General features: G+C 65.2%; 2 protein-coding genes across 2 annotated transcripts in view; one reads left to right on the top strand and one right to left on the bottom strand.

The window, feature by feature from the left end:
* Window positions 1–16,907, top strand: LLGL1 (LLGL scribble cell polarity complex component 1). The gene is given in 25 exon segments (XM_057311268.1): window positions 1–154; window positions 3,563–3,660; window positions 5,790–5,871; window positions 5,954–6,084; window positions 7,071–7,229; window positions 7,309–7,471; window positions 7,551–7,686; window positions 8,017–8,071; window positions 8,235–8,389; window positions 8,469–8,692; window positions 8,963–9,030; window positions 10,063–10,216; window positions 10,293–10,397; window positions 10,943–11,235; window positions 11,522–11,669; window positions 11,862–12,015; window positions 13,455–13,657; window positions 13,659–13,751; window positions 14,252–14,507; window positions 14,670–14,784; window positions 14,965–15,010; window positions 15,012–15,078; window positions 15,369–15,489; window positions 15,634–15,713; window positions 16,261–16,907. Coding segments are annotated over 24 exon segments (3,186 nt in total). The 5' UTR covers window positions 1–73; the 3' UTR covers window position 15,713; window positions 16,261–16,907.
* Window positions 16,870–22,296, bottom strand: part of FLII (FLII actin remodeling protein) — a 12,982-nt gene continuing 7,555 nt past the window's right edge. The window contains 20 exon segments of the mRNA XM_026521143.4: window positions 16,870–17,208; window positions 17,211–17,313; window positions 17,397–17,462; window positions 17,576–17,644; window positions 17,646–17,682; window positions 17,778–17,884; window positions 17,967–18,068; window positions 18,070–18,096; window positions 18,180–18,240; window positions 18,327–18,481; window positions 18,645–18,891; window positions 18,985–19,124; window positions 19,235–19,423; window positions 19,579–19,770; window positions 19,867–19,971; window positions 20,457–20,628; window positions 20,724–20,807; window positions 21,049–21,123; window positions 21,249–21,331; window positions 22,024–22,203. Of these exon segments, the coding sequence (XP_026376928.2) occupies window positions 17,180–17,208; window positions 17,211–17,313; window positions 17,397–17,462; window positions 17,576–17,644; window positions 17,646–17,682; window positions 17,778–17,884; window positions 17,967–18,068; window positions 18,070–18,096; window positions 18,180–18,240; window positions 18,327–18,481; window positions 18,645–18,891; window positions 18,985–19,124; window positions 19,235–19,423; window positions 19,579–19,770; window positions 19,867–19,971; window positions 20,457–20,628; window positions 20,724–20,807; window positions 21,049–21,123; window positions 21,249–21,331; window positions 22,024–22,203 (2,223 nt within the window). The 3' untranslated portion in view covers window positions 16,870–17,179.

A 22,296-nucleotide genomic window follows, 5' to 3' on the forward strand; every position in this document is an offset into this window, starting at 1 on the left:
GACCGGCGGGGCCGCGCGGCGCATCCTGCGGGCGGCGGCGGCGGCGGGCGCGGCGCCGGCAGCCGGACGCAAGATGATGAAGTTTCGGTTCCGGCGGCAGGGCGCTGACCCGCAGCGCGAGAAGCTCAAGCAGGAGCTCTTCGCCTTCAACAAGGTGCGGCGGGAGCGGCGGCGGCTCGGGCAGAGGGCGGGAGGGGGCGGGCCGGGGGCCCGAGCGGGGGCCCGGGGGCCGGAGCCACGTCGGGCCCGGGGGGAGGGGGCGCCCAGCTGGGGCGCGGCGCGGGGGCCGGGCCGCGCGCCCCTCGGCGGGCCCCACTTCTTGCCTTCTCCCCTGCTCCACTCTCGGACTCTGGGTGGGTCTAGGTCCCTCGCTGACTTTCCGAGTCAGCTCCGGGTCCCTGTGGGCCTCACTGGCTCAGGTCTGCGGGTCTCTGTGTACCTGGGTCTGTGTGTCTCTCTGTCTCTGTGCGACTCTGTGCATGTCTCTGGGTCACTGCCCCTGTCTCTGCCTGTGATCACCTCCCTATCCTCAGCCTGTGCCTGTGTGTCTGGGGAGAGGGGGGTGTCCGCCTCTGTCCCTGTGTGTCTCTGCGTGTCCCTTCTCTGTCTTCCTTCATCTGTTTCTTCATCTCTGAGCCTTTGCCTGTCTCTCCCTGCGTGTCTCTCCACCTATATGTGTCTCTCTGCAGTCTTTGGAACTCTTACTCTGGCTCTCTCTCTCTGTCTCTTTATCTCTCTTCTTTTGGGGGCCCTCGGAGCCCCTGCTCAGCCCTTGGGGCAGCCCAGGGCCTCAGTTTGTTTTGCTTTCGCACCCAGGCCAGTGGGGAGGGATGAGGAATGGAGGCAGATGTTGGGGGGTGGGGCTGGGAAATCCCTTCCCTGTTCCTTTCCTCCCCTCCCCCAAGGCCCTAGGCTCTGCCTTGCGGGGCTCTGACCTGCTCTGCTCTGCTGGGGGCTCCAGGGAAGATGCCTGACTGTGTAGGCAACTACACTTCAACTCCTGGGGCATCAGTTTCCCTTGCTGTGAAATGGGGCCACCTTTCTCCCTGTGCGTCCTGGCTCCCTGTATCACATGGGCCAACTGACGGAGCCTTTGGGCCAAGGTGGAGATGGTTGCTCCTTCCTTTCTTTTCCTGGGTAGGGCAAGAGGGGCCATGGGAAAGGTGCTGCCTTCAGCTCCCTCGTCCCCCCAGCCTTTGCGCTGATGTGTGGTAGATCCAGGCCCCAGCCTTTCCCTTGCTGACTTCTGGGGTGTTCCTTCTGGCCTCAGTTTTACTCCGCACCTCTGATTGCACAGCCTCTCACTGCTCTTGGGGATTACAGTTATTATTCCCGTCATAGAGGTGAGAAAATTGAGGTTCAAAGAGGGATGACGACTTGCCGAAAGTTGCAGAGCATGCCGGGCACTCTGTCCTTGTGGCCCCTTGTCGATGAGATTTGACTTGAGCCTTGAGGGGCAGGGATTTTCAGAAGGGCTGCTGTGGTCCTGAGCCAGACATGAGGAGAGTCTTGTTCAGGAGAAAACTCTGGGATGGTTGGAGCTGAAGTGGCCGAGGTGGGAATGTCTTTCAGGGCAGACAGGGTTTCCTGGTGATGGGGCTGCCAGGGCCTTCAGATGTGGTGGCTGAGAACTCACCAGGGGCCTGGGGGGCCCTGAGGGGTGGCTGGTGCCCAGGGTCTCCCAGCTGGTCCCCTTCGTGCACTGGGTGGCTGTGAGCGTGAGACCCTGTGAGGTGAGAGGAGGAGGATGGTGGGGGCAGGTGAATCAGCCAGTGAGTCGGGGTGTGAAGTGGAGACCAGAGACAGATGGTGGGGCGGCTTGGCTCCTCCTGGCTGGCCCTGGGTCAGCAGAAGCCAAGGGCTCCCTGCTCAGGAGAGTGAGGCCCCATTCTGAGTGGGCAGCATTGGTGGGACAGGTGTGGTTTGGGGCAAGGGGCTTGGTCACAAGAGATAGGTGTGAACAGATCGGTCCCAGAATCCCCAGCAGTGGGGAGGGTCAGAAGCAAGCATGGACTTTGGACTATCTTGCATCCAGACCCCTGTCCTGCCCACAGCTTGCCCGTGGGATGTCCACTATATGTCAGTTTAACAATCCTGAGCTCCTGCTGTGTGAGGGGCCCCTTCTAGGTATTGGGGACACCACAGTGACCAAGAGGGACAAATGCCTCTTCACTTGGGGTGCTGATGTACTCTTAGGGGGGACAGTGAAAAGCCTAAGCAAAAGAGTGAAATGTGCAGCAGTTTGGATGACGGCCAGTGCCGGGGATACAATAAAGTAGGGTGAGGGTAGGGAGTGTGGGGACAGGGAGGCTGCTAGAGCAGGGTGGTTTAGGGAGGGCTTTGAGGAGTTGACTCCTGAGCAGAGACCTGAGTGATGGGGAGGAGCCCTCCTTGGGCAATGCTGGGTGAAGCAGGTTCCAGGTAGACGTACAGTAGATGCAAAGGTCCTGAGGCAGGAGCTTGCCTAGTAAATTAGAGAATAGCAGAAGGCTATTGGCCTGGATCAAGTAAGCTGGGGGAGAGAGGGAAGAGGAGGACAGAGAGGGATCAGGTGGTAAGGCGGGAGCTCCGAGAGGGTCCTGACAAGAGGATGGGACTGGCTAGGCCTGGTCAGCTCTACTAGGGGCATGACAAGGCTGGTGGGAAAGGGAAGCTCTCCCCGCCACCCCCCCCCCAACCAAATGGGCGATACTGTCCTCAGGTGGGCTCAATGCCCCTAGTGCCCACATGGGAAACTGAGGCTTGGAGAATGTTGTGGTCAGCCTGAGTCCAAGCAGGCTGCATAGAGGGCTCAGTTCCTGCCTGCATTGGTTGAGGCAAGAGGGAGGCTGGGGCAGCAGGCCTGGGAGCAGGGTTTCTTTGGAAATGTGTGTCTTGGCTGAGGCACCGGTCAGGAGATGCCTGGGCCAACTTGTGGTGTCCCACACCGGTGTTGAGGACGGGGCGGGAGCCCCTCCAGGCAGGCCTCTGGGGATGAGTAGGAGCTTGTTGGTGGATGTGGGAAAACTGGTGGATGTGGGAAAACGGACAAAAGCATGAGCCGGTGGAAGGAAGGAGAGAGAACCTGGCGGGCAGGGCCTGCCCTGGGACTGGGTCTGCCAGGAGGAGACGCCCTGGGAGAGGGGTCAAGAGCCTCCACTGAGCTGATCCTGGGTGTTGCCCTCCGATCTCCGTGTGGGGCCCGTGGGGAGTGCCATGGACTTCATATTCAACCTCAGACAGCATGGCACCTCACCTCCACGAGTGGGGTGCAGAGCCCCACTCTGGGACAGGAAGGGTCGACTTCTGTGCCTACACCTCTTGGGTCCTGCTTCTCTGTTGCCAGAGCCCCGCGCACAGCGGGCCGGACGTGGGTGTGGAGGAAGAAGACTAGGCCTTGGCCGGGGGAGGGCCTCTGCGGTGTGGAGAGCAGGTGTGGTCATCTCCTTTAGAGTGGGAGCAGTGAGGCGCCGGGCTCAGCTGGACCAGCTCCGGTCCTGCTGGGCAGCTGCCTTAGTCTGGAGGCTGCCTTGGGGTAGGCCTCGGGGGGGGGCCGCTGCCAATGCCCTCCCCTCCCCTGCAGACTGTGGAGCATGGCTTCCCCAACCAGCCCAGCGCCCTGGCCTTCGACCCGGAGCTTCGCATCATGGCCATCGGCACGAGGTCTGGGGCCGTCAAGATGTATCCTTTGCGAACCGAGGCCTTTAGGGCCCGTTGGGACCTCCTGCTTGCAGCCCCACGTGCGGGCTCCTTGGGCCCGGCCTGGCCCCGGAGGCCGCAGTCGGGGCCCGGGTCCTGGTGGAGGTTGGTGTGGCCTCTGCCCCTGAGACTCTTCCTTACCCAAGTGGTTGTGGGGGAGGGGTCAGCTTGCAGTGGTCACAGCTGTCCCTAGCTGCATTTCAGCCAGCCAGTTACCTAGGCGACCCTGCTCCCGTTCCAGCAACTGACCGGGGACACTGGGCCGGGAGGCTGGCTGGCGCGGTACCCAGCAAGGGTGGCGAGTGTGCTGGGGTCGCCCAGCGGGCCTTGCCCTGGTGACCAGGCACACACGCGTGTGCGAATGTGAGGACACACGTGTTTAGCTGAGGGGCTGGGGGCCGTGCCAGGCTCAGCATGGTGAGTGCGGCGCGGCCCCCACCTGGATGCTGGCGGCTGCACAATGGGCCGTGTGAGCCGCACAAAGCGGGCATTTTCCTACAAGCGCAGGGTGGGGGTGGGGTGGGGGCAAGCCGGCAGCTGAAGGCCTCCCTGCCTGCCACGGAGAACCCCACCCCTACTGCTCTCGTTGAAGCCCCTTGCGTGGGGAAACCGAGGTGGAGGGCCCGGTGGAGGCTGTCTACCCTCACCCCTCCTCCCGTGATCCTCTGGCTCTCAGTACCCTCGTTGGGGACATTGGTTGGCAGAAAAAATGAGTCCATGCCTGGAAAGGGGCGGGGTGGGCATGGGGGTCTTCCCACCCCAGGGCTGGGTGGCCAGGCCGGGGTGGGCATCTGGGCCTGTGGTTTCTGAGTCCACTTTCTCGAGGGAGTGTGGCTGGACCGGGGTGCCTCTTTCCCATGGGCTCCTGAGGCACCTGTGGGGCAGCGAATGGCGTGGGGAGGGGACAGTGCCCGGACCCCCTGCCCTGAATCCCCCTACCGGTCCCGGGAGGTGTGCACTTCCGGTCCTGCTCCCGGCCCTTGGGGTGCTGTCCTGTCCCACCTGCGCACTGTGCTCCTGCAGCCCCTTGCTCGGCACCCTGCGCCACTGTTAGCCGCTCGAGCCATCCCTCCATGGTCTTTCTTGTGCCCGGGCTCCACATGCTTACAAAGAGCCCGATGTACTGGCGAGGAGACAGCCCCAGAGGAGGAGGCTGGGGCCCTCCTCTTTCCCCTTGTTCCTTCCCCCAAACTACCCTAGCCTGGAGCCCTGGGTTGGGAAACTGAGGCTGGCCACAGAAGCCACCCCTCCCCCTCAAGGGCGGCCCATCTCCTTGGCAACCCTGGTTCCCGCCCAGCAGCTCCTGCCCTCTCTTTTGTCCCCTCTTCTGTGTTCTCCTGGTTCCTGCAGGGAATCCCAACGCTGGCTCCAAAGCAACGGCTCCTGTGTTGTTGCTGGGCAACGCTGACCCCTCCTTAGCCCTCCCTCCCGGCCCCCCCCACCCTTGTCGAACCTGGAGCTGCCGTGACTCTGGCTCAGACCCCAGACACTTGAGGCAGCTCACCCAACCTTCCCAAGCCTCTGTGCATTGTCTGTGAAATGGGCAGGCCGAGGCCTCTCCCCGATCACAGTGGGGGCTGCTGGCTGCTGGCCCCAGAGGGAGGTTGGTTTCCTTGCCCGCAGCTGGAGGTTGGCCTGGAGCTGTGGGAAGAGGCAGCCTGGACTGTCCTCTGCCCCAGGCTTCCGTGCCCAGGCCTGGCCTGGCCTCTCTGCCTGTGTGATCCCAGCCTGCGGGGCCCAGTGCTCATGTACACAGACACACGCTAGGCTGACACAGAGCGGGACCGTGGCCACGTGCCAGGCCTGGGCCAAGTGCGCTGGGTGTGCTTGCGTTCTCACTTACCCTGCATCAGCCCTACAAGGTGGGAGTGGGACTCACTCGCCCATTTTACAGATGAGGAAGTAAAGGTCGGACAGCAGCACCAACCTGCAGGAGCAGAGCGAAGCCTGCACTCTGAGCCTGGGGGTATTTTGGGGGTACAGGACAGTGCTGCTTCAAGGAGGGGTCCCCTCTGGACGTTGGAGGGCAGGCCTGGCTGGGGCCTGTTGGAAGGGTTCTCGGAAAGGAGGATCTCCTGTGCCTGCTTCTGCCCTTGACCCTGTGCACTTAGCTACGGCGCACCTGGTGTGGAGTTCACTGGCCTGCACCGAGACACAGCCACTGTCACCCAGATGCACTTCCTGCCCGGCCAGGTGAGCCTCTCCCCTCCCCGGCTCCCACGGCCGCCGTGCCCGGCCCAGACCAGCCCAGTCTCCTTCTCTGCTCATCCACCAGGGCCGCCTCCTGAGCCTGCTGGACGACAGCAGCCTGCACCTCTGGGAGATCGTCCATCACAACGGCTGTGCCCACCTGGAGGAGGCGCTCAGCTTCCAGCCACCGAGTCGGCCGGGCTTCGACGGGGCCAGGTACTAGAGGACTTGGCTGGGGACGGGCTGCCGGGCCCGCGGGGAGCCTGGTGGAGGTGGTGGGCGCCGGCCTTGCAAAGGCGCCGTGGGCATGGGACCCCTGCCCTAGGGTTCAGGGCGGCAGAGTCCATCGAGCTGTGCCCGGGTCCTGGAGAGATGTGCCATGTGGGTTTTGCGGGTGTTAAATAGGGGGTTCTGGCCGAGTCCAAGGTGAACAGGTGGTGTCCATGCTCCGGGGAAGACTAGGGCCTTTCACAGTTGGGGGTGGGGCAGCGGGCCATAATGTGCATGGATGAAAGGGCAGGTTTGGGGGCGAGGAAGGTCCTACCAGGCTGTGTGAGGTGCCAGCAGCAGGGGGTGCCTAGAGGATGCTCTAGGGGACAGTGGAGTGGGCCTGGACCGCCGGCCCTGCTGGCCCTTCCCAAAACAGCCAGAGTGGCCAAGTCCTTCACCCTTCCAAATTCCCGTACTGCCTCAGTGGGAGGCTTGTCCTGCTCCTGCTGGCGGCCGGTTGGTACCCCCACACACCCAGCCCTCGCCCAGGGGTGGACTCTGCAGGCAGGGTCATTCTGGGTCACCTCCTGCAAAGTCGGAGCCATCCGTGGGCTGGTGACGGTGGTTCCTGGGTGGGGCTCAGGAGGGTCGTGTGTGTTCTGGAGCCCTTGGTCCTGGCCCAGGCGCTGGCCTGGTTCCTGCCTTCCCCTCCTAGTGAGTGGGAGGGGCTCGGGAGCCTGTCTCCAAGACCTGGGGAACCTATTTTTATCCCTCTCCTTCCCAACATCCTGATGAATAATTGAGTGAGCTAATTACGATGCCCACAGCCGCCACCATCGCCTTCCCAGTGCGCCAGCCCACTCAATAACCGGGCCTCTGGGAGTGCAGAGGGGCCATAATGAGCTCCCAGTAGCACCCCTCCCCCCTCCCCCCCCCCTCCTCAGCCTGTGGATGGGCCCGTGCCCTCACCTGCCTCCCCTCATCCCGCGCAGTGGCCTGCTCAGCCTCGCCCGTGTCACGGTGGTCCTGCTGGTGGCGGCGGGTGACATGGCAGCCCTGGGCACCGAGGGAGGCAGCGTCTTCTTCCTGGATGTTCCCACCTTGACGCTGCTCGAGGGGCAGACTCTTGCCCCGGACGAGGTTCTTCGAAGGTGAGGGGCAGGCGGACCGCCCAGCAGCCAGTTCGTGCCTGGGCGGTGCTCCTGCCAGCTCACGTGAGCCCCTCCGCAGCGTGCCAGACGACTACCGGTGTGGGAAGGCGCTGGGCCCGGTGGAGTCACTCCAGGGACACTTGCGGGACCCCACCAAGATCCTCATCGGCTACAGCCGGGGCCTTCTGGTCATCTGGAACCGGGTGGCGCAGTGTGCAGACCGCGTCTTCCTGGGCAACCAGGTATGTGGGGGAGGCCAGCACCAGCCGCCCAGGTCGTCCGCTCCCGCCCCTGCTCATGCTCACCACCTGTGCCCGGCAGCAGCTGGAGAGCCTGTGCTGGGAGCGCAGCGGCAGCACGCTGGTCAGCTCCCATAGTGACGGCAGCTACGCCGTCTGGTCGGCGGACGCTGGCGACTCCCCGATGACCCAGCCCACAGTAGCCACCACGCCCTACGGTGAGTGCCAGGGAGGCCGAGGGCGGCCTCTTACACCTGAGTACGGGGTTGACCGGTGACCCCAAACTCAGGCACTCGGGGCTGCCTGGCCTTGGTGGGGGTGTCCAGGAGGACTTGTGGAAGGGGGCGGTGCCAAGCGTGGTCTTCATGGGTGAGACTGCTGCGGGGGCGCGGTGGGGCAGTGGGCCTTCCCCTCCGGGAGTCAGGAAGCAGCTGTGAGGTGGGGAGCAATGGAGGCAGAATAGGAACGGGAGAAGCTTGGAGAAATGTGACCTGGGGCCCTTCTGGTCCTGGCGAGCAAGTGAGCCTGACATTGTCCCACCCCTCCAGGCCCCTTCCCCTGCAAAGCCATTAACAAGATTCTGTGGCGAAACTGTGAATCTGGGTAGGTGGGGAGCCGGCTCTCAGATGGGGGTTGGGGGCGGTGTCTGCAGCGGGGAGGACGGTGGGCTCTGGGGCGCGGGGATGTCCTGCATCGCTCTCCCTGGGTTGGGCCGTTCACACCTGGAGCCCAGGTGGCTCACGGGGCTCCCTCGCCGGCTCTGTAGGGACCACTTCATCATCTTCAGCGGTGGTATGCCGCGTGCCAGCTACGGTGACCGCCACTGTGTGAGTGTGCTCCGGGCTGAGACCCTGGTGACGTTGGACTTCACCTCCCGCATCATCGACTTCTTCACAGTGCACAGCACACGGCCTGAGGACGGTGTGTGCCCCGCCCTCCCTGCCCCAGGCCCCGTACCCCGTGCCCCCTGCCGCTGGGCTCACCTAGCCCTCGTCCGCAGAGTTCGATGAGCCCCAGGCCCTGGCCGTGCTGCTCGAGGAGGAGCTGGTGGTGCTCGACCTGCAGACGCCCGGCTGGCCTGCCGTGCCCGCTCCGTACCTGGCCCCGCTGCACTCGTCTGCTATCACCTGCTCGGCACACGTCGCCAACGTCCCCACCAAGCTGTGGGCCCGCATCGTGAGCGCTGGCGAGCAGCAGAGCCCGCAGCCTGCCTCCAGCGCCTCGGTTTGTGCCCAGGGCCCCCTGCAGGGCAGGGGTCTGGGGAGGAAGGGTGTTCCAGGCACTGCCCAGGCACACGCCCGGAGGGGGGAATGTGGCAGGCACACAAAGGGAACTCAGAGGCAGTTTGGGCCCTGGGGGCCAAGCTCAGGGTGAGGAGAAGGCGTTTGCCCTGACCTTCCGTTACATCCCCGGTTTTCGACGTAAGGCTCGATGATCCATTAGTTGCGTACAACACCCTGACCTTCCGTTTCCTCCTCTCTGCCTGTCTCCCAGAGCTGGCCCATCACCGGGGGCCGGAACCTGGCCCAGGAGCCATCCCAGCAAGGGCTGCTGCTGACCGGGTAGGCAGACGCGTGTGTTCGTGGCCGAGCACAGGTGTGACGTGTGTGTGTGTGTGTGTGCAGATGGGGCCTGGTGGAGCCCCCTCAGGTGCGGGAGAGCCTGTCCAGGGCCTGGTGCGTACTGGCCTGCCCGGCGACTCGGGCCCCGCCCCTGGTGGGACCAGGCCATCCCCTGTCCCTCGGGGTGGATGGAGCCTCTCTAGGCCCTGGTTTCACGCCCCGCCCTGCCTTTCGGTCTGGAACTGAGCTCCACCCACCCAGCCTGCCCTGGGACCGGAAAATCTGGGCTGGCCCATGCCGATCCGCCCAGGGCAGGTGCTGGAGAGCCCAGCCTGGGCCTGGCGGGCGCTGACGTGCCCAGTGACTCAGGCCCCAACTTCCTGCCCTGCCCCTGCTGCCTGCCTGCGCCGGGACCCTCAGGCCTCTGGCTCCAGGGTCCCCTCCCCTGCTGGAGAATTCCTGCTCGCGGCTTTGGAGGTGTCCCAACCAGCCCCAGAGACGCAGGCACCTTTTCACACCCTGGCTCTGGGCTCCGACCGCTGCCCAAAGGCCCTGACGTGAGCTCTGCAGCTGTGTCCTGAGGCTGCACCCCAGATTTGTCTGCTCCTGCCCCCCACTTCCCCTCCCTGCTTCCTCCCAGCCTCCCCAGGCTTCCTGCTGCTCTGCCTACATGGCTGCCTCATGGCCCAGAGGGTCCTTCTGCTCTGGGGCTAGCTCCCGACCACCTTTACTGGACGCGCCTGTAGTTCTCTCTTCCCTGCGTTCTCTCCTCTTCCATCTCCTGCTCGGCGCACTGGTGATTATTTCCACACCTTTCCACCCTGTCTGAGAGGCCCAGGTGCATGGGGTTCTGGCATACAGTAGGCGCTCAGTATGTGTTTGCTCTACGTAGATGCCTCCTGTTTGTTGTGTGCAGTGGGAGTCTGGTCGGTGCTTGGCATCTGCAGTAGGTGGTCAGTGAGTGGTCACTGGAGGAGTGGCCGGGGAGGTGCAGGGGGGCCCGGGGTGGGCCTGACGTCGCCTTCCCCGCAGCCACGAGGACGGCACCGTGCGGTTCTGGGATGCCTCCGGCGTGGCGCTGCGGCCACTCTACAAGCTCAGCACGGCTGGCCTCTTCCAGACGGACTGCGAGCATGCCGACAGCCTGGGCCAGGCCGCCGAGGATGACTGGCCGCCCTTTCGCAAGGTGGGCCCCTCCCCCGGCCCTGGGAGCCTCGCCCCAGCCCTGCCCCGAGTCCTCACTCCATCCCGCCCCCCCCCAGGTGGGCTGCTTTGACCCCTACAGTGACGACCCTCGGCTCGGTGTGCAGAAGGTGGCACTGTGCAAGTACACGGCCCAGATGGTGGTGGCTGGCACAGCGGGCCAGGTGAGGCGGACGTGTCCGAGGGCTCGGGGTCTCCGAGGGCTTTGTGGAGGAAGTGGGCCTGACCTGGAGTGGGGCTCCAGGTAGCGATGGCTGGGGGGAGGCCAGCCAGGGAGGTGAACCCCCTGGGGGCCTTGAGTCCAGACGCTGGCTCTTGGGGAACCTCGAGGGTTGGGGCCGGGTTGGGTGCACAGGTGTTAGGTGAGCCCTGGGAGGGTAGGGACCGGCAGGGCTCGGTCGCTGCTGTGTCACTGGCACTCATGCAGCATACAGAAGGTGCTCAGTGTGTGCTTATGACTAAACGGAGACGGGCTTGGGGGGTGGTGGGATATTTGGCTCCCAGAAGGCAAGGCAGTGGGTCTTGGTCACCGCTGTGTTCCTCGGGGCTCAGTGAAGGCCCTGGTACACAGTAGGCATTCAGTAAGTGCTCGTTAAGTAGATGAACTAGAGACAGTATACCAGGAGCACCCTGGCAGGGACTTGGCAGGCTCAGGTGGGGCCTGGGCAGCCCACCCCCCTCCGTGCTGCCGCCCCGGCTGCGGGCTCAGGTGCTGGTGCTGGAGCTAAGCGACGAGCCCTCGGAGCAGGCGGTCAGCGTGGCCAGCGTGGACCTCCTCCAGGACCGAGAGGGCTTCACGTGGAAGGGCCACGAGCGGCTGAGTCCGCGCACGGGGCCGCTGCCGTGGCCTGCGGGCTTCCAGCCCCGAGTGCTGGTTCAGTGCCTGCCACCAGCTGCTGTCACCGCTGTCACGCTCCACGCGGAATGGAGCCTCGTGGCCTTTGGCACCAGTCACGGCTTTGGCCTCTTCGACTATCAGCGCAGGAGCCCGGTGCTGGCCAGGTGTGTGGGGGGTGGGCCCGGAGCCTGGGGAGGCAGGCGGGGTCTGGGCCTCGGGTCTCCCCTTCTGAGACCTGACACGGCGAAGCTAGGGTGACCTGGGATCCCCCTCCCCTTCTGGCAGCTCTGTCCTCACGGGGAGTGCCGCTGGCGAGCTTTAAGCCCCCAGCTGCTGGGCGGCGGGGCAGCGTTGCTGGGCCGCTGGTTCCTGGCCCATGGGGCCAGCGGGGGCACGGTGGCCGCTCCGGGACTGTGCCATGCGGCCCAGCTGACGTCTGCCTGCCCGCAGGTGCACGCTTCACCCCAACGACTCTCTGGCCATGGAGGGGCCGCTGTCCCGGGTGAAGTCCCTCAAGAAGTCTCTGCGCCAGTCCTTCCGGCGCATCCGCAAGAGCCGAGTGTCTGGCAAGAAGCGGGCTGCTAATGCCACCAGCAAGGTGAGCTGGGGCCGGGCTGCCTCTCCGGGCCGCGCCCTGGCCTCGGTCCCCAGCCTGGTGTGTGCGCACCGCGGTCGCCCCGGCCGGGATGATCTGGACGGGAGGGGAGGGTGCGGGCTGTGGGGCGCCAGGCAGTGGGGACGCCGGCGGGGTGTGGGGAAGGTGGCGTCCTGGAGGCCGCTGCCCATCTAGTTGCAGGAGGCCAACGCGCAGCTGGCTGAGCAGGCCTGTCCCCATGACGTGGAGATGACCCCAGTGCAGCGCCGCATCGAGCCCCGCTCCGCCGACGACTCCCTCTCCGGCGTCGTCCGCTGCCTCTACTTCGCCGACACGTTCCTTCGAGATGGTGAGATCAGGGGGACGGGTTGGGGCCTCGGTTGGCCATCTAGGCCATGGGGGGGTCCGGGAGGTAGGGAAGCCAGCTGCCTGCCGGCCCGAGCTGGCCCCGCAAAGGTCCCGCTTAGAACGTCCACCTGTGAGGTTGGTGAGGGAGCCAGGTGGGCCTCGGAGACCCGACCGCGGAGAAGGGCGCCCACGATCCGGGGAGGAGAGAGCGGGAGGCTCTGCCAGCGCCCGCGACTGTGGTGGGCACGAGTCCGGGAGGCCGCCCGGGCTCTGTAATCTGCGATGGAGAATTTCAACCACACACGGAACTAGAGAGGGGTCCCGTCACCCCGACATCCAGCCTGGTGCTACCGGCCGTCTGCGGCTGCTGCACCTGTCCCTGCCCCACACCCCGTCGTTTAAACGATAACCTGTGAGTGAGGACTTGAGTGTGTGTCCGATGGGCGTAACCCACAGCCAGGGTCCCCGAATCGCACCCGCGAACCGCTGCTGGTCCCGGCCACACGTGGTCTACGGTGCCTTTCTCCATCCGTCTCGAAAACGCCTTCTTACAGTCTGTGTTGGGTGGGCATCTCGTCAGGCCGCGCTTGGCTTGTCACCGAGGCGACTTCGGTCCCCGAGTCTGAGAGGGGAGCACCCCCCCCCGTGTCATTTATGTTGGGGATCCTCTGTGTAGCGGATCTTCTCACCACCTGGACACGGTAGCCCTGGGGCCTTGACGGGGTTCCGCTGTCCCTGTGAGAAGGCCAATGGGGCGCGGCCTCCCAGCTGCTGGGGTCCCGGGTCGGGGCGGTGCGCCGTTGTGACTTTTCCCTGGGGTTTGGCTCCCCCTGCCGCTTGCTGCGGAGGCCGTCAGCTCTTCAAGGGCCCACAGCGGAGACCGTGGGGCTCCGCCTCCACCCTGAAGGCCCTTCATTCCCCAGCGCTGCTGCCCGCCCACACGGGAAAGCGGGCTAGACAGCGTCCCGCCGGTCCGGTTCCTTTTGGCCCAGGTCCGGGGGCTTCGCGTCTGGCTGGGGAGGCGGGTAGTGCCCAGAAGGGAGTGGGCTAAGGCCTGCTGGAGCAGTCTGCGGGGTGAGGGTGCTTCGAGTGTGTCGGCAGGACCAGTGATGGCGTTTGGTGGCTGTGGGGGGGTCCGGGGGTCAGGGCTGTATGCTGGGCCCGTTACTGCGCTGGGGGCTGAGGGTGCCGCGGGATGGGCTTGGCGAGGTCAGGGTGTAGTTTGGGTGCCTGTTGACGTCTTCGAGATGTCCTGGAGGCCGTTCCCATTTGTGCGGGGGGCCGTATCCAAGGCCCGGCATTTTGTCAGCAGTACAGAGCAGGTGCGGCGGCCCCGAGGCTGGCGGAGGCGCCCTGGGGAGGCGTGGGATGGGAGAGGAGGGGGGGCGGGGGCCTCGGGAGGGGAGGAGGACCCCGCCTCACAGGCCTGTCGCTCCGCAGCGGCCCACCATGGACCCACCATGTGGGCGGGCACCAACTCGGGCTCTGTGTTCGCCTACGCGCTGGAAGTGCCGACAGCTGTGGCGGGCGGCGAGAAGCGACCGGAGCGGGCGGTGGAGGCCGTGCTGGGCAAGGAGGTGCAGCTGATGCACCGCGCCCCCGTGGTGGCCATCGCCGTGCTGGATGGGCGCGGCCGCCCGCTGCCCCGAGCCCTACGAGGCCTCCCGGGATCTGGCGCAGGCCCCCGACATGCAGGGCGGCCACGCCGTGCTCATCGCGTCCGAGGAGCAGTTCAAGGTAAAGCCCGGTGGAGACCCTCCAGGCTCCTGCCCCGATGCCATTGGACCCTCTAGAAAGTGCCCTGCCTATGCGCCATATCTGCTGAGACCCGCCCCCCCCCCCAGAGCCCCTAGCTAGCACAGATGCCCCCTGCAGAACGCAGAGGCTCTCGGGACCCTCCTGCCTGAGTCCCCGCCAGGACCCTGCGAGCACTCCTCGGGGCTCTGCCTGGCAGGAGATCGTGATCTGAGTGCATAGCAGCCACCTGACCCTTACAACCCAGCGTGGCTGGTTTGGCCACAGATGGCGGGGCCCCGGGAGGTTTCTGGGAGCAGCGTGAAGCCAGGGTGGAGTGCGAGGAGAGGGTAGCTTGGGGCGGGAGGGTGCCCGGGCAGAGGCAGCCCTGTGGCTGGGGGTGCAGGCCGACTGGAGGGCTGGGTGCGGAGTGGGGGCTGCTGCCTGCATCTGGGAGCACAGGCCCCGCTCACCGGCGCCTGCCCACTGCCAGGTGTTCACAGCTACCCAAGGTGAGCGCCAAGACCAAGTTCAAGCTAACGGCCCACGAGGGCTGTCGCGTGCGCAAGGTGGCACTTGCCACGTTTGCCAGCGTGGCCTGTGAGGACTATGCGGAGACCTGCCTGGCCTGCCTCACCAACTTGGGCGACGTGCACGTGTTCTCGGTGCCTGGCTTGCGGCCCCAGGTACACTACTCCTGTATCCGGAAGGAGGACATCAGCGGCATCGCGTCCTGTGTCTTCACGCGCCATGGCCAGGGTGAGGGGAAGGCTTCCTGGCGCGGACAGCCTGAGCGGGCCCGGGAGGGGTTCCCAGGGCGGGCACGGGACCGGCCAGCAGAGGCTGGGGAGGAGGCTGCTGGGGGGGCTGTGGTTGGAGTCCCACCCCTAACTGTGCCCCACTCCTTGCCTGCCCATCCAGGTTTTTATCTGATTTCTCCGTCGGAGTTTGAACGCTTCTCTCTGAGTGCCCGGAACATCACAGAGCCGCTCTGCTCTCTGGACATCAGCTGGCCCCGAGACAGCACCCGTGCCAGGTGTGTGGAGGGCCCAACCCAGGAGGCCTGTCCCCGAGGCCAGTCTCATCCCTGTGCCGAACTTTGCACAGAACGAGGGTGGCCCTCCGTGGTGGCACCCCTGTCTGATCCCGGGGCCTAGGAGAGGGAGGGTAGGGTCTGACACTCCTGGGGCCCCCCCTCACGGCCCCATCTCTGTAGCTATAGGCTCCAGGAGTCACCCAAGCTGAGCCAGGCTAACGGGACCCCCGGGCATCGTCCTGGCCTCACGGAGCCGCGATGGAAGCCCGGATCCTGGCCGCAGCAAGGGAGCTGGTACAGGGGACTGGGTGGGAAGTGAAGGTGGCAGGACTCCCCCCCCCCCCCCCCCCCACAGCTCAGAGGTGGGGGCAAGCCTCTGTGGGAGGCAGCAGCCTGGCTGCAGCAGGGAGCCCAGGGTCGGGCAGGCCAGGCAGGGGAGGGCTACAGGTCGGCCTGCGGTCCCCAGCCTCACCGCGGGCTGGGGCTGGGTTTGGGTCTGGGTCCTTGGGTTCCCAGGGGTGGAAGGTGGAGGGCCGAGGGTGCCCAGGGCTCCAGGCAGGGCCCTGACCACTTCTTCCCTGCAGACACCCCAGAGCCGCCTGAGGCCATGCTCTCGCCCATGTCCATTGACTCGGCTACCAGTGCGGACACCACCCTAGACACGACAGGGGACGTCACGGTGGAGGACGTGAAGGATTTCCTGGGGTGAGGCACGTGGGTGGGTGGGCGGGTCCACGGGAGGGGCTCCCCTGGCTCCCCGGCCTCTCTTCTGTCAGAACTGGGCACGGAGCCCCGAGGCAGGGCCTGGTCCCGGGACCTTCTGATCTCCACCCCCCCCCCCCCCCCCAGCTCTTCCGAGGAGTCTGAGAGGAACCTGAGGAACCTGGCGGAAGATGAGGCTCGAGCCTGCGCCATCCTGATCAAATGAGGTGCTGCAGGTTTAGGGCCCTGGGGCTACCTGCTCCTTACTGTTGGACAGCCCCGATTTGCATACCTGAGTCTTAGAAAAACAGGGTCGGCCTGGCAGCCCCTGGACGTCATGAGTGGTGGTCGGCACCGGTCCGGAGCAAACCACTTGGGAGTGGTGGCAGCTAGGGGCTCAGGGGCTGGTTGGCCAGCCCGTTTGCAGAGGAGGTCCCCAGGCTCACGTGGTTGGGTCCGGCTGGGCGAGCCTGGGAAGCGGGGCCCGATCTGGGGCCCATGGGTCTCTCCACCCATTGGCTGCCTGGTGCCCCCTGCACGGGGCACGGGGTACCCCAGCTCCCTCTTCCTGTTGTTGGGGTTACTGCTGCCACACCCTAACCTGAGCGGGCCGAACGTGGGCAGTGCTCAGGTTCAGCAAGCCGCCTCTGGCCCTCACCGCAGGACCCTGGCCCCTAAATGGGCCGAGGCAGCGTGGTGGCCCCCTGCAGCCGGGCCATCTGCCCCTCCAGACCTCCCTGGCTTTCTCTGATCCCTCTTCTCTTCCTTTACCAGGAAGGCCAAAACTATTTGGCTACCGACTGCCCTGCTCGGAACTGGGGTCCAGGACCCTGGGCCCCTTCGCATAGACCCACACCTGCTAACCTGTGGCCTCCAGCGGGACCTGCCCACCCCGGCCCCGGGGTGGTACGGCGCTGTGGGCCTGGGACTCAGCCCCGGCCTCTGGGGCAGATCCGCATTGGCCCCTCCTGTAGGCAGCTGGCAACCTGGAGGCCAGGTGCCAAGGGCAGAAGACAGCTGGGGCTGGCAAGCCCATGCCACCCCCCCACTCGACACACCGTCCTTCCCCACTCCCTTTGCAAAGAATATTTTTCTAAGGCCTGTGCCGGGATGGACAGGCATTTCTAAAACTATTTTGGTACTTGCTCCTGGGCCAGCACCCACCCCACCCCCCGGTCTGCACGAGTGCACGTGTGCGCGCAGGACTGGGAGCTCTGCTGGGCACCCACGACTGATGAGTGTGTGTGTGTGAGTGTGTGTGTGTACGTGTGTGTGTGTTGGGAGGGGGGTCGGTCAGGGTGGGTTTCCCTGTAGATTGTACCTTGGGGTTTTTTTCCTGTCATTTTGTTAAGATTAGCTCTGTTTTAATATTAAAAATACTGATTTTTAATACTGAAAATAAAAGCATTTAATATCTCTTAAAAGGCAACCACGCTGCTCTCTCTCTGGTGGGGGGGCGTCACGCAGGAGCTCCCATGCAGGGACTCCAGCCGCTCAGAGCCCTGAGGGCCTGGCTCGAGGGCTCCCCTGGGTGCTGCTTGGGCTGTGCTGCTGGGGACTGTGGCACTGGGGGGGTAGCCGGAGCAGGGGCTGCCACCTGAGCACAGCCTCTGCTGGCGGCAGTGGATGGACAAGGACCCTCTCGCCCCGAGCTCGGGGCTGCGACGGGGGCGCGGTGGGTAGGACGGCCGCCCTAGGCCAGAGCCTTGCGGAAGGCGCTCAGGCATGGAAGCAGCGGGTGAAGGCGTGCTGCTCGTTGCCCTTGCGGACCAGGCGCAGGCGGCGCGGCCTCTCGTGCTCTTTGGATCGCATGTGCTGGATATACACCTGGCCGACGGGATGGGGCGTGAGCTGCGGGCCGTCCTCGCGGACCCCGGGCCCGGCCTCGGCCCTCCCCCCACGCGGCTCACCTGGCAGGCCTTCAGACTCAGTTTGATCTCCACCTGGCTTGTCTGGGTCCCCACCCACATGTAGACCTGTGGGGACAGCAGGGCAGGGGGTCTCAGGGGCCTCGGGGGCCTCAGCTTCCCAGTTAGTGGTGCGCGGGCTCCCTGGGCGGCCGGGTCAGCGGGTGGGGGAGGGGCCGTACCTCCTGGCCATTGTCCAGCAGCATGATGTCGTCGTCTGCCAGGTCATCCTGGCAGAAGTCCGAACACTTTCTCCGTCACTGCGAAGTAGCCCTTCTCATTGGAGCACCTGGAGGCCGAGGGGTGGGAAGAGGCTGTGAGGGTGGCGAGCCCAGGCCAGGCCCCGGGGGGAAGCCGGGGAGGGGTCTGGGCCCCCGGGCTCACCGGAAAAGCCTGGTGTGTTTCATGTACTCGGCGTCATCATCGTAAGGCTTCTGGGCCCCGATCCCCACCCAAAAGAAGTTCTCGGGCTCCTCGCCTTCGTTGATGACCTGTGGGAAAGCGTCTGTCTGGGCCAGGGCCCCGGGCTGCTCCCGCACGCCTGGCCGCCGGCCCGCCACCTGCCCTCGTCACCTGCTTGCTGTAGGAGGCGTCAAACATGGTGTTGAGGATATCTTCCGCGAGCTTGGCCTCGTCTGGGTCCGACGCCCGGCCCACCCACGCGTACACGATGCCCCTGGTTGTCCTCGCTCTCAAAGGGAACCTGAGGAGTGTGCAGGGGGTTCCCGTCTGGGCCAGCCCACAGCCCATCACCCTGCACCACAGTCCCGCCACCCCCCCCCCCACCTTGAGGATGAAGCAGAACTCGGAGTTGAGGAGGCTGGAGTCAGTGTTGATCTGGATGCACCTGGGGGGTGGGAGGTGTCAGCAAGGGGTCCCTGCTGGCCACTGCCCCCGCCTGCCCACCGCACGCTCCCTCCCCCAGCCAGGCACCGGGTGCAGAGGGCGCTGCCATTGGTGCGAATCTGGTAGAGGCTGGGTTGCTGGGCACCCTGAGCCGCCTTCCTCTTGCCCCGATGGATGATAAACTTTCTCTTGAAATGGGACAGGAACTTGGGGTTCTCCTGCTGCTGTGTCATGCGCACCACCTGGGGGTACGGAAGCGTTAGGGGCAGCTCCCTGGACAACCCCCCCCCCCCGGCCACGCCCCCCGTCGTCTGTCCCTCTCGAGGCGACAGGGGAGTGGCCTGGCGCAGGGGGCGTGGCCTGGAGAGGGGGTGGGGGTGGGGGCGGGGGGCACGGCAGGCACACCTCCAGCTTGCCAGGGAAGAGGCTTTCGAACTTCTTCTGCAGGCTGAAGGTGAAGGTGAGCCAGCCCATGTTGGAGGCTTCCCGGCCCTGCCAGAAGTACACGATGCACTGGAAGTCCTCCTCGGGCTGCTTCTCCTCTGCCTCAGCCGCGGCCTCCTCGCCTTCCTTGCCCTCCGCTCCCGCTTTCTCCTCTTCCTTCTCTTCCTTCTTCTCCTCCTCCTCCTCGTACTCCACGGGCACCCAGTACCTGTGGGGGGGGGTTCAGAGGGCGGTGAGCGGGGGCTCGAGCCCCCCAGCCTCAGGGGAGGGGCCGGGCGACCGAGGCGCGCCGCGGCGGCACCTGCAGAGGAAGACGTAGCAGTCCTGCGTGTAGAAGTGGCCGAACTCCTCCTCCGGCAGCCTCGCGAACTTCTTGCCCTCCAGCACAAAGCCCTCCATGCCGTCCAGGTCCTCGTTCCACTCCTCCATCAGCTGCTCGGCCTGCAGGCGACGGCCGCTAGTCACAGGGCAGGGACCCGCACGGAGGCCCCTCCCACTTCGGCAGGGTCCCGGCCGAGTCCGCCCCGCCCCGCCCCGGGCCCGGCCCCCACCTCCGCCAGAGCCATGGGCGGCTGCCGCGGCAGGAACAGCGCGGTGAGGTCAGCCTTCATCTGATCTTTCTTCTCCGCGTCGCGTTTCACCTTCCCGGCGAGCCCCGGGCCCTGCAGCACAGCCTCCGCGTTGCGGGTGTAGTCCACTGTCAACACGTCGTCCCAGTTCTTGAACTTGGCCTTGAACACCTGCCGAGAGGGAGAAAACACGAGCTGGAGTGACGGTCTGGTCGGCCGAGGCTTGGGGGCGGGGCCTAAAACGAGGGAGGGGCCTCGACGCGGGGGCGGGGCCTGACAGGGTGGAGGGGAGGGGCCGGGGCGGGGCCTGTGCCCGCACTCCGCACCTGCGCCTCGGTGCCCTCCAGGCTGCGGCTGACCGCGGCGTGGCGCGGCCTGTGCAACATCCCGCACAGCTCCTGGCCCAGCTTGAGGGCGGCGGCGCGCACCAGGCGCGGGGACTTGCGGCCCAGCCAGATGAACACGTCTGACCAACAGTCCAGGATGTATACGCAGCGCGTGTCCAGGAGGCTCTGCAGCTGCAGGGCAAAGGCCGGAGGTCAACACCGATGCCAATGCCGGGCCGCCAGCGAGGGCTCCCAGCCCCCGCGCCCTCCTCCCTCCGTGGGCCTCACCAGCCGCATCCTGGGCAGCAGCTCCACCTTGGGACGGGTCTTATGTTCCACGGAGAGCTTGTAGTTGATCTGCGGCAGCTCCAGATAGCCCAGGCCCAGGCCCACCTGGCGGCAGGAAGGGTGGGCGTGGCACGGGCGGGGTCTGGGGCACTGGAGCCCCCCTCCCAGCAGCCCCCTGCTTTGCTGCGGGCGCTCAGGACCACTGCCTGCTCCTCTTTGGACCTCCCTCTGCCGATGTTTGCCTGCCCTCTCCAAGTCCTTACTGTCATTCCTAATTCTTTAACTGCCCTCTTCTTTAACTGTCCACCCCTAGGGGCTTCCCGTCACCTACAGAATTAAGGCCAGGGTCTCAGGCCTGGCACCCAGGCACGTTGCAGCCTCCCTCTCCAGCCCCACCTTCCTGGAAATACACACTCTGACACCCCTTCTCACGCCTCACTCAGAGCCAGCCTCTGGACCTCTGCGCTGGCTATTTCCTGTCCAGAAGGTGGCACCGTCTCCCCACCAAAGTCCACATGAAGACCACGGGCACCACAGTGGTGCCCTGCTGACCAAGTCAGGGCAGCGCTGCCCCGCACACCACAGCTCACCTTATACAGCTTGGGCTGAGGTGGCCAGAAGTCATCGGGCACGTGCTTCTTGATCTCAGAGGGCTCCCCGCCTAGCGCCTCCCAGAACTCTGGGGGCTCCTGACCTTGCATCAGCAGTGTGATCTCTGCCTTCCCTTTCCGCTCATTCTTGTTAATTTTCTCCGCAAAGAGCCTTGGGGGGGGGGTGTATGCAAAGCCCTTCGTGAGTCCCATGCCCCTTAGATGACAATCTGTCTTTGCAGAAAATACCCCACCACGTCCTCATACCTGGCCTTGGTAGTGCTACTCAGTGTGGCCTGGGTCCCTCGCCACACATAAATGTCCAGCCCTTGATCCAGCAGGAAAACAAACCTGAATAGGAGGGGCCGGAAGGGCAGTGATGGACACGGGTAGCGATTGCCCTCATGCCCTTGACCCTGCCCCAAACCCCGTGATAGGGTTTAGCCCCCTTGCTGGTCCTGCTGAGTTCAATGAGACAGGGGTTAAAAGGGTTGCTGGGAGGCGTTTTTTTTCTAGAACCCAAAACTGCTCCCAACTCGTGGGGAGGAGATGTGAGTTCAAGCACTCCCCTCCTGGAGGCAGGGGGGCCTACCTTGGGTCCAGAGAGGCCCCCTTGAGAGGCACAGGCTCCAGCTTGATGTTCTTTTTCCCATACACGCGGTACATCCTGGGGGCCAGAGCAAGACTGACTGGGGGGGGGGCGCAAAGGGGCCCATTCGGCCCTAACACCCTGTCCCCCAATCCTTCCCAGCTGAGCTCAGGTCAGCGCCAGCCACCCCCACACACCCTCACCTGGTCACATAGTGCGTGTCCTCCACAGTGTAGAAGCCACTGGCTGTTCCACCCTCGATGTACGAGATGTCATTGTCAAACACCTGTGTGGGTGAGGGCGTGGGCCTTCATCCCTGAGCCATCCCCGTCCCCACCAGACCCCACCTGCCAGGACAGGGCCGTGTACAGTCGCATCAGGTGCCACCCACCCGTGATGAAGGTACGAAAAAAGGAAAGAATAAGACCTGTGTCTAAACAGACACGTATTAGAGCGTTAGGACAGAAGAGTGTATGCGTTTGCTCCTGTTCAGGCTCAGGTATACACAGCATGCTGAGAACGCGGTATCCGGGCACGGGGCCAAGCAGCTTTATGTAAGAGGGCAAGGGGTGAATCAGGGGAAAATCTTGTGGGGATGGGTGTCTACACATAACCAGCTGGCCGAGAGGACAGCACAGCTTGCTCCCAGCGCGCTGTCGGGCTCAGGGTCCGGCCCTAGGCCCCGCCTCCTTGGTCCCTGCCGGCAGCACCACCCCCTAGGTGCTATTGGTCCCAGCTCCCCAGCTGTCTCTTCGCTCCCCTGGCCCAGGCTCCCCACCTTTGGCCTTATGTAGCTCTCCTGACCCTACTGTCTATCTGAGGTCTCAACCCCCCCACCTTTGGTCTCAGCAATGCGAGCCAGAGGCTTTCGCCCCGCCCGCCAACCACGCCCAGTCCCTGATCACGCCCACCAGGTCCCACCCAGCCCCACCCACCGCCCCGCCCCGCCCCAGGCCCTCCCCTCCAGCGGGCTGGCACCTGCAGGAACTCCTCGCTCTCGTCGCCCATCTCCTCCCGCACGGTGCGGCACTCGGCACCCAGGTAGTTACGCAGGTTCACGGCGTGGATGGCAGAGCAAGCCTTCTTGTCCAGCGTGGCCTCCCCGCCGATCCAGTAGTAGATCTCCCAGTTCAGAGAGCCACTGTCATCCAGAAAGGTCTGGGGGCGGGGGACAGGTCGTGTCAGGCCTTGCCGGGGCATTCCGGCTTCCCAGCTCACTCTGCAGAGGCCAGTCGAGCCGCCCCAGGGTGG

Source organism: Ursus arctos, unplaced genomic scaffold (assembly GCF_023065955.2).
Source record: "Ursus arctos isolate Adak ecotype North America unplaced genomic scaffold, UrsArc2.0 scaffold_14, whole genome shotgun sequence".
Lineage (NCBI taxonomy): Eukaryota > Metazoa > Chordata > Mammalia > Carnivora > Ursidae > Ursus > Ursus arctos.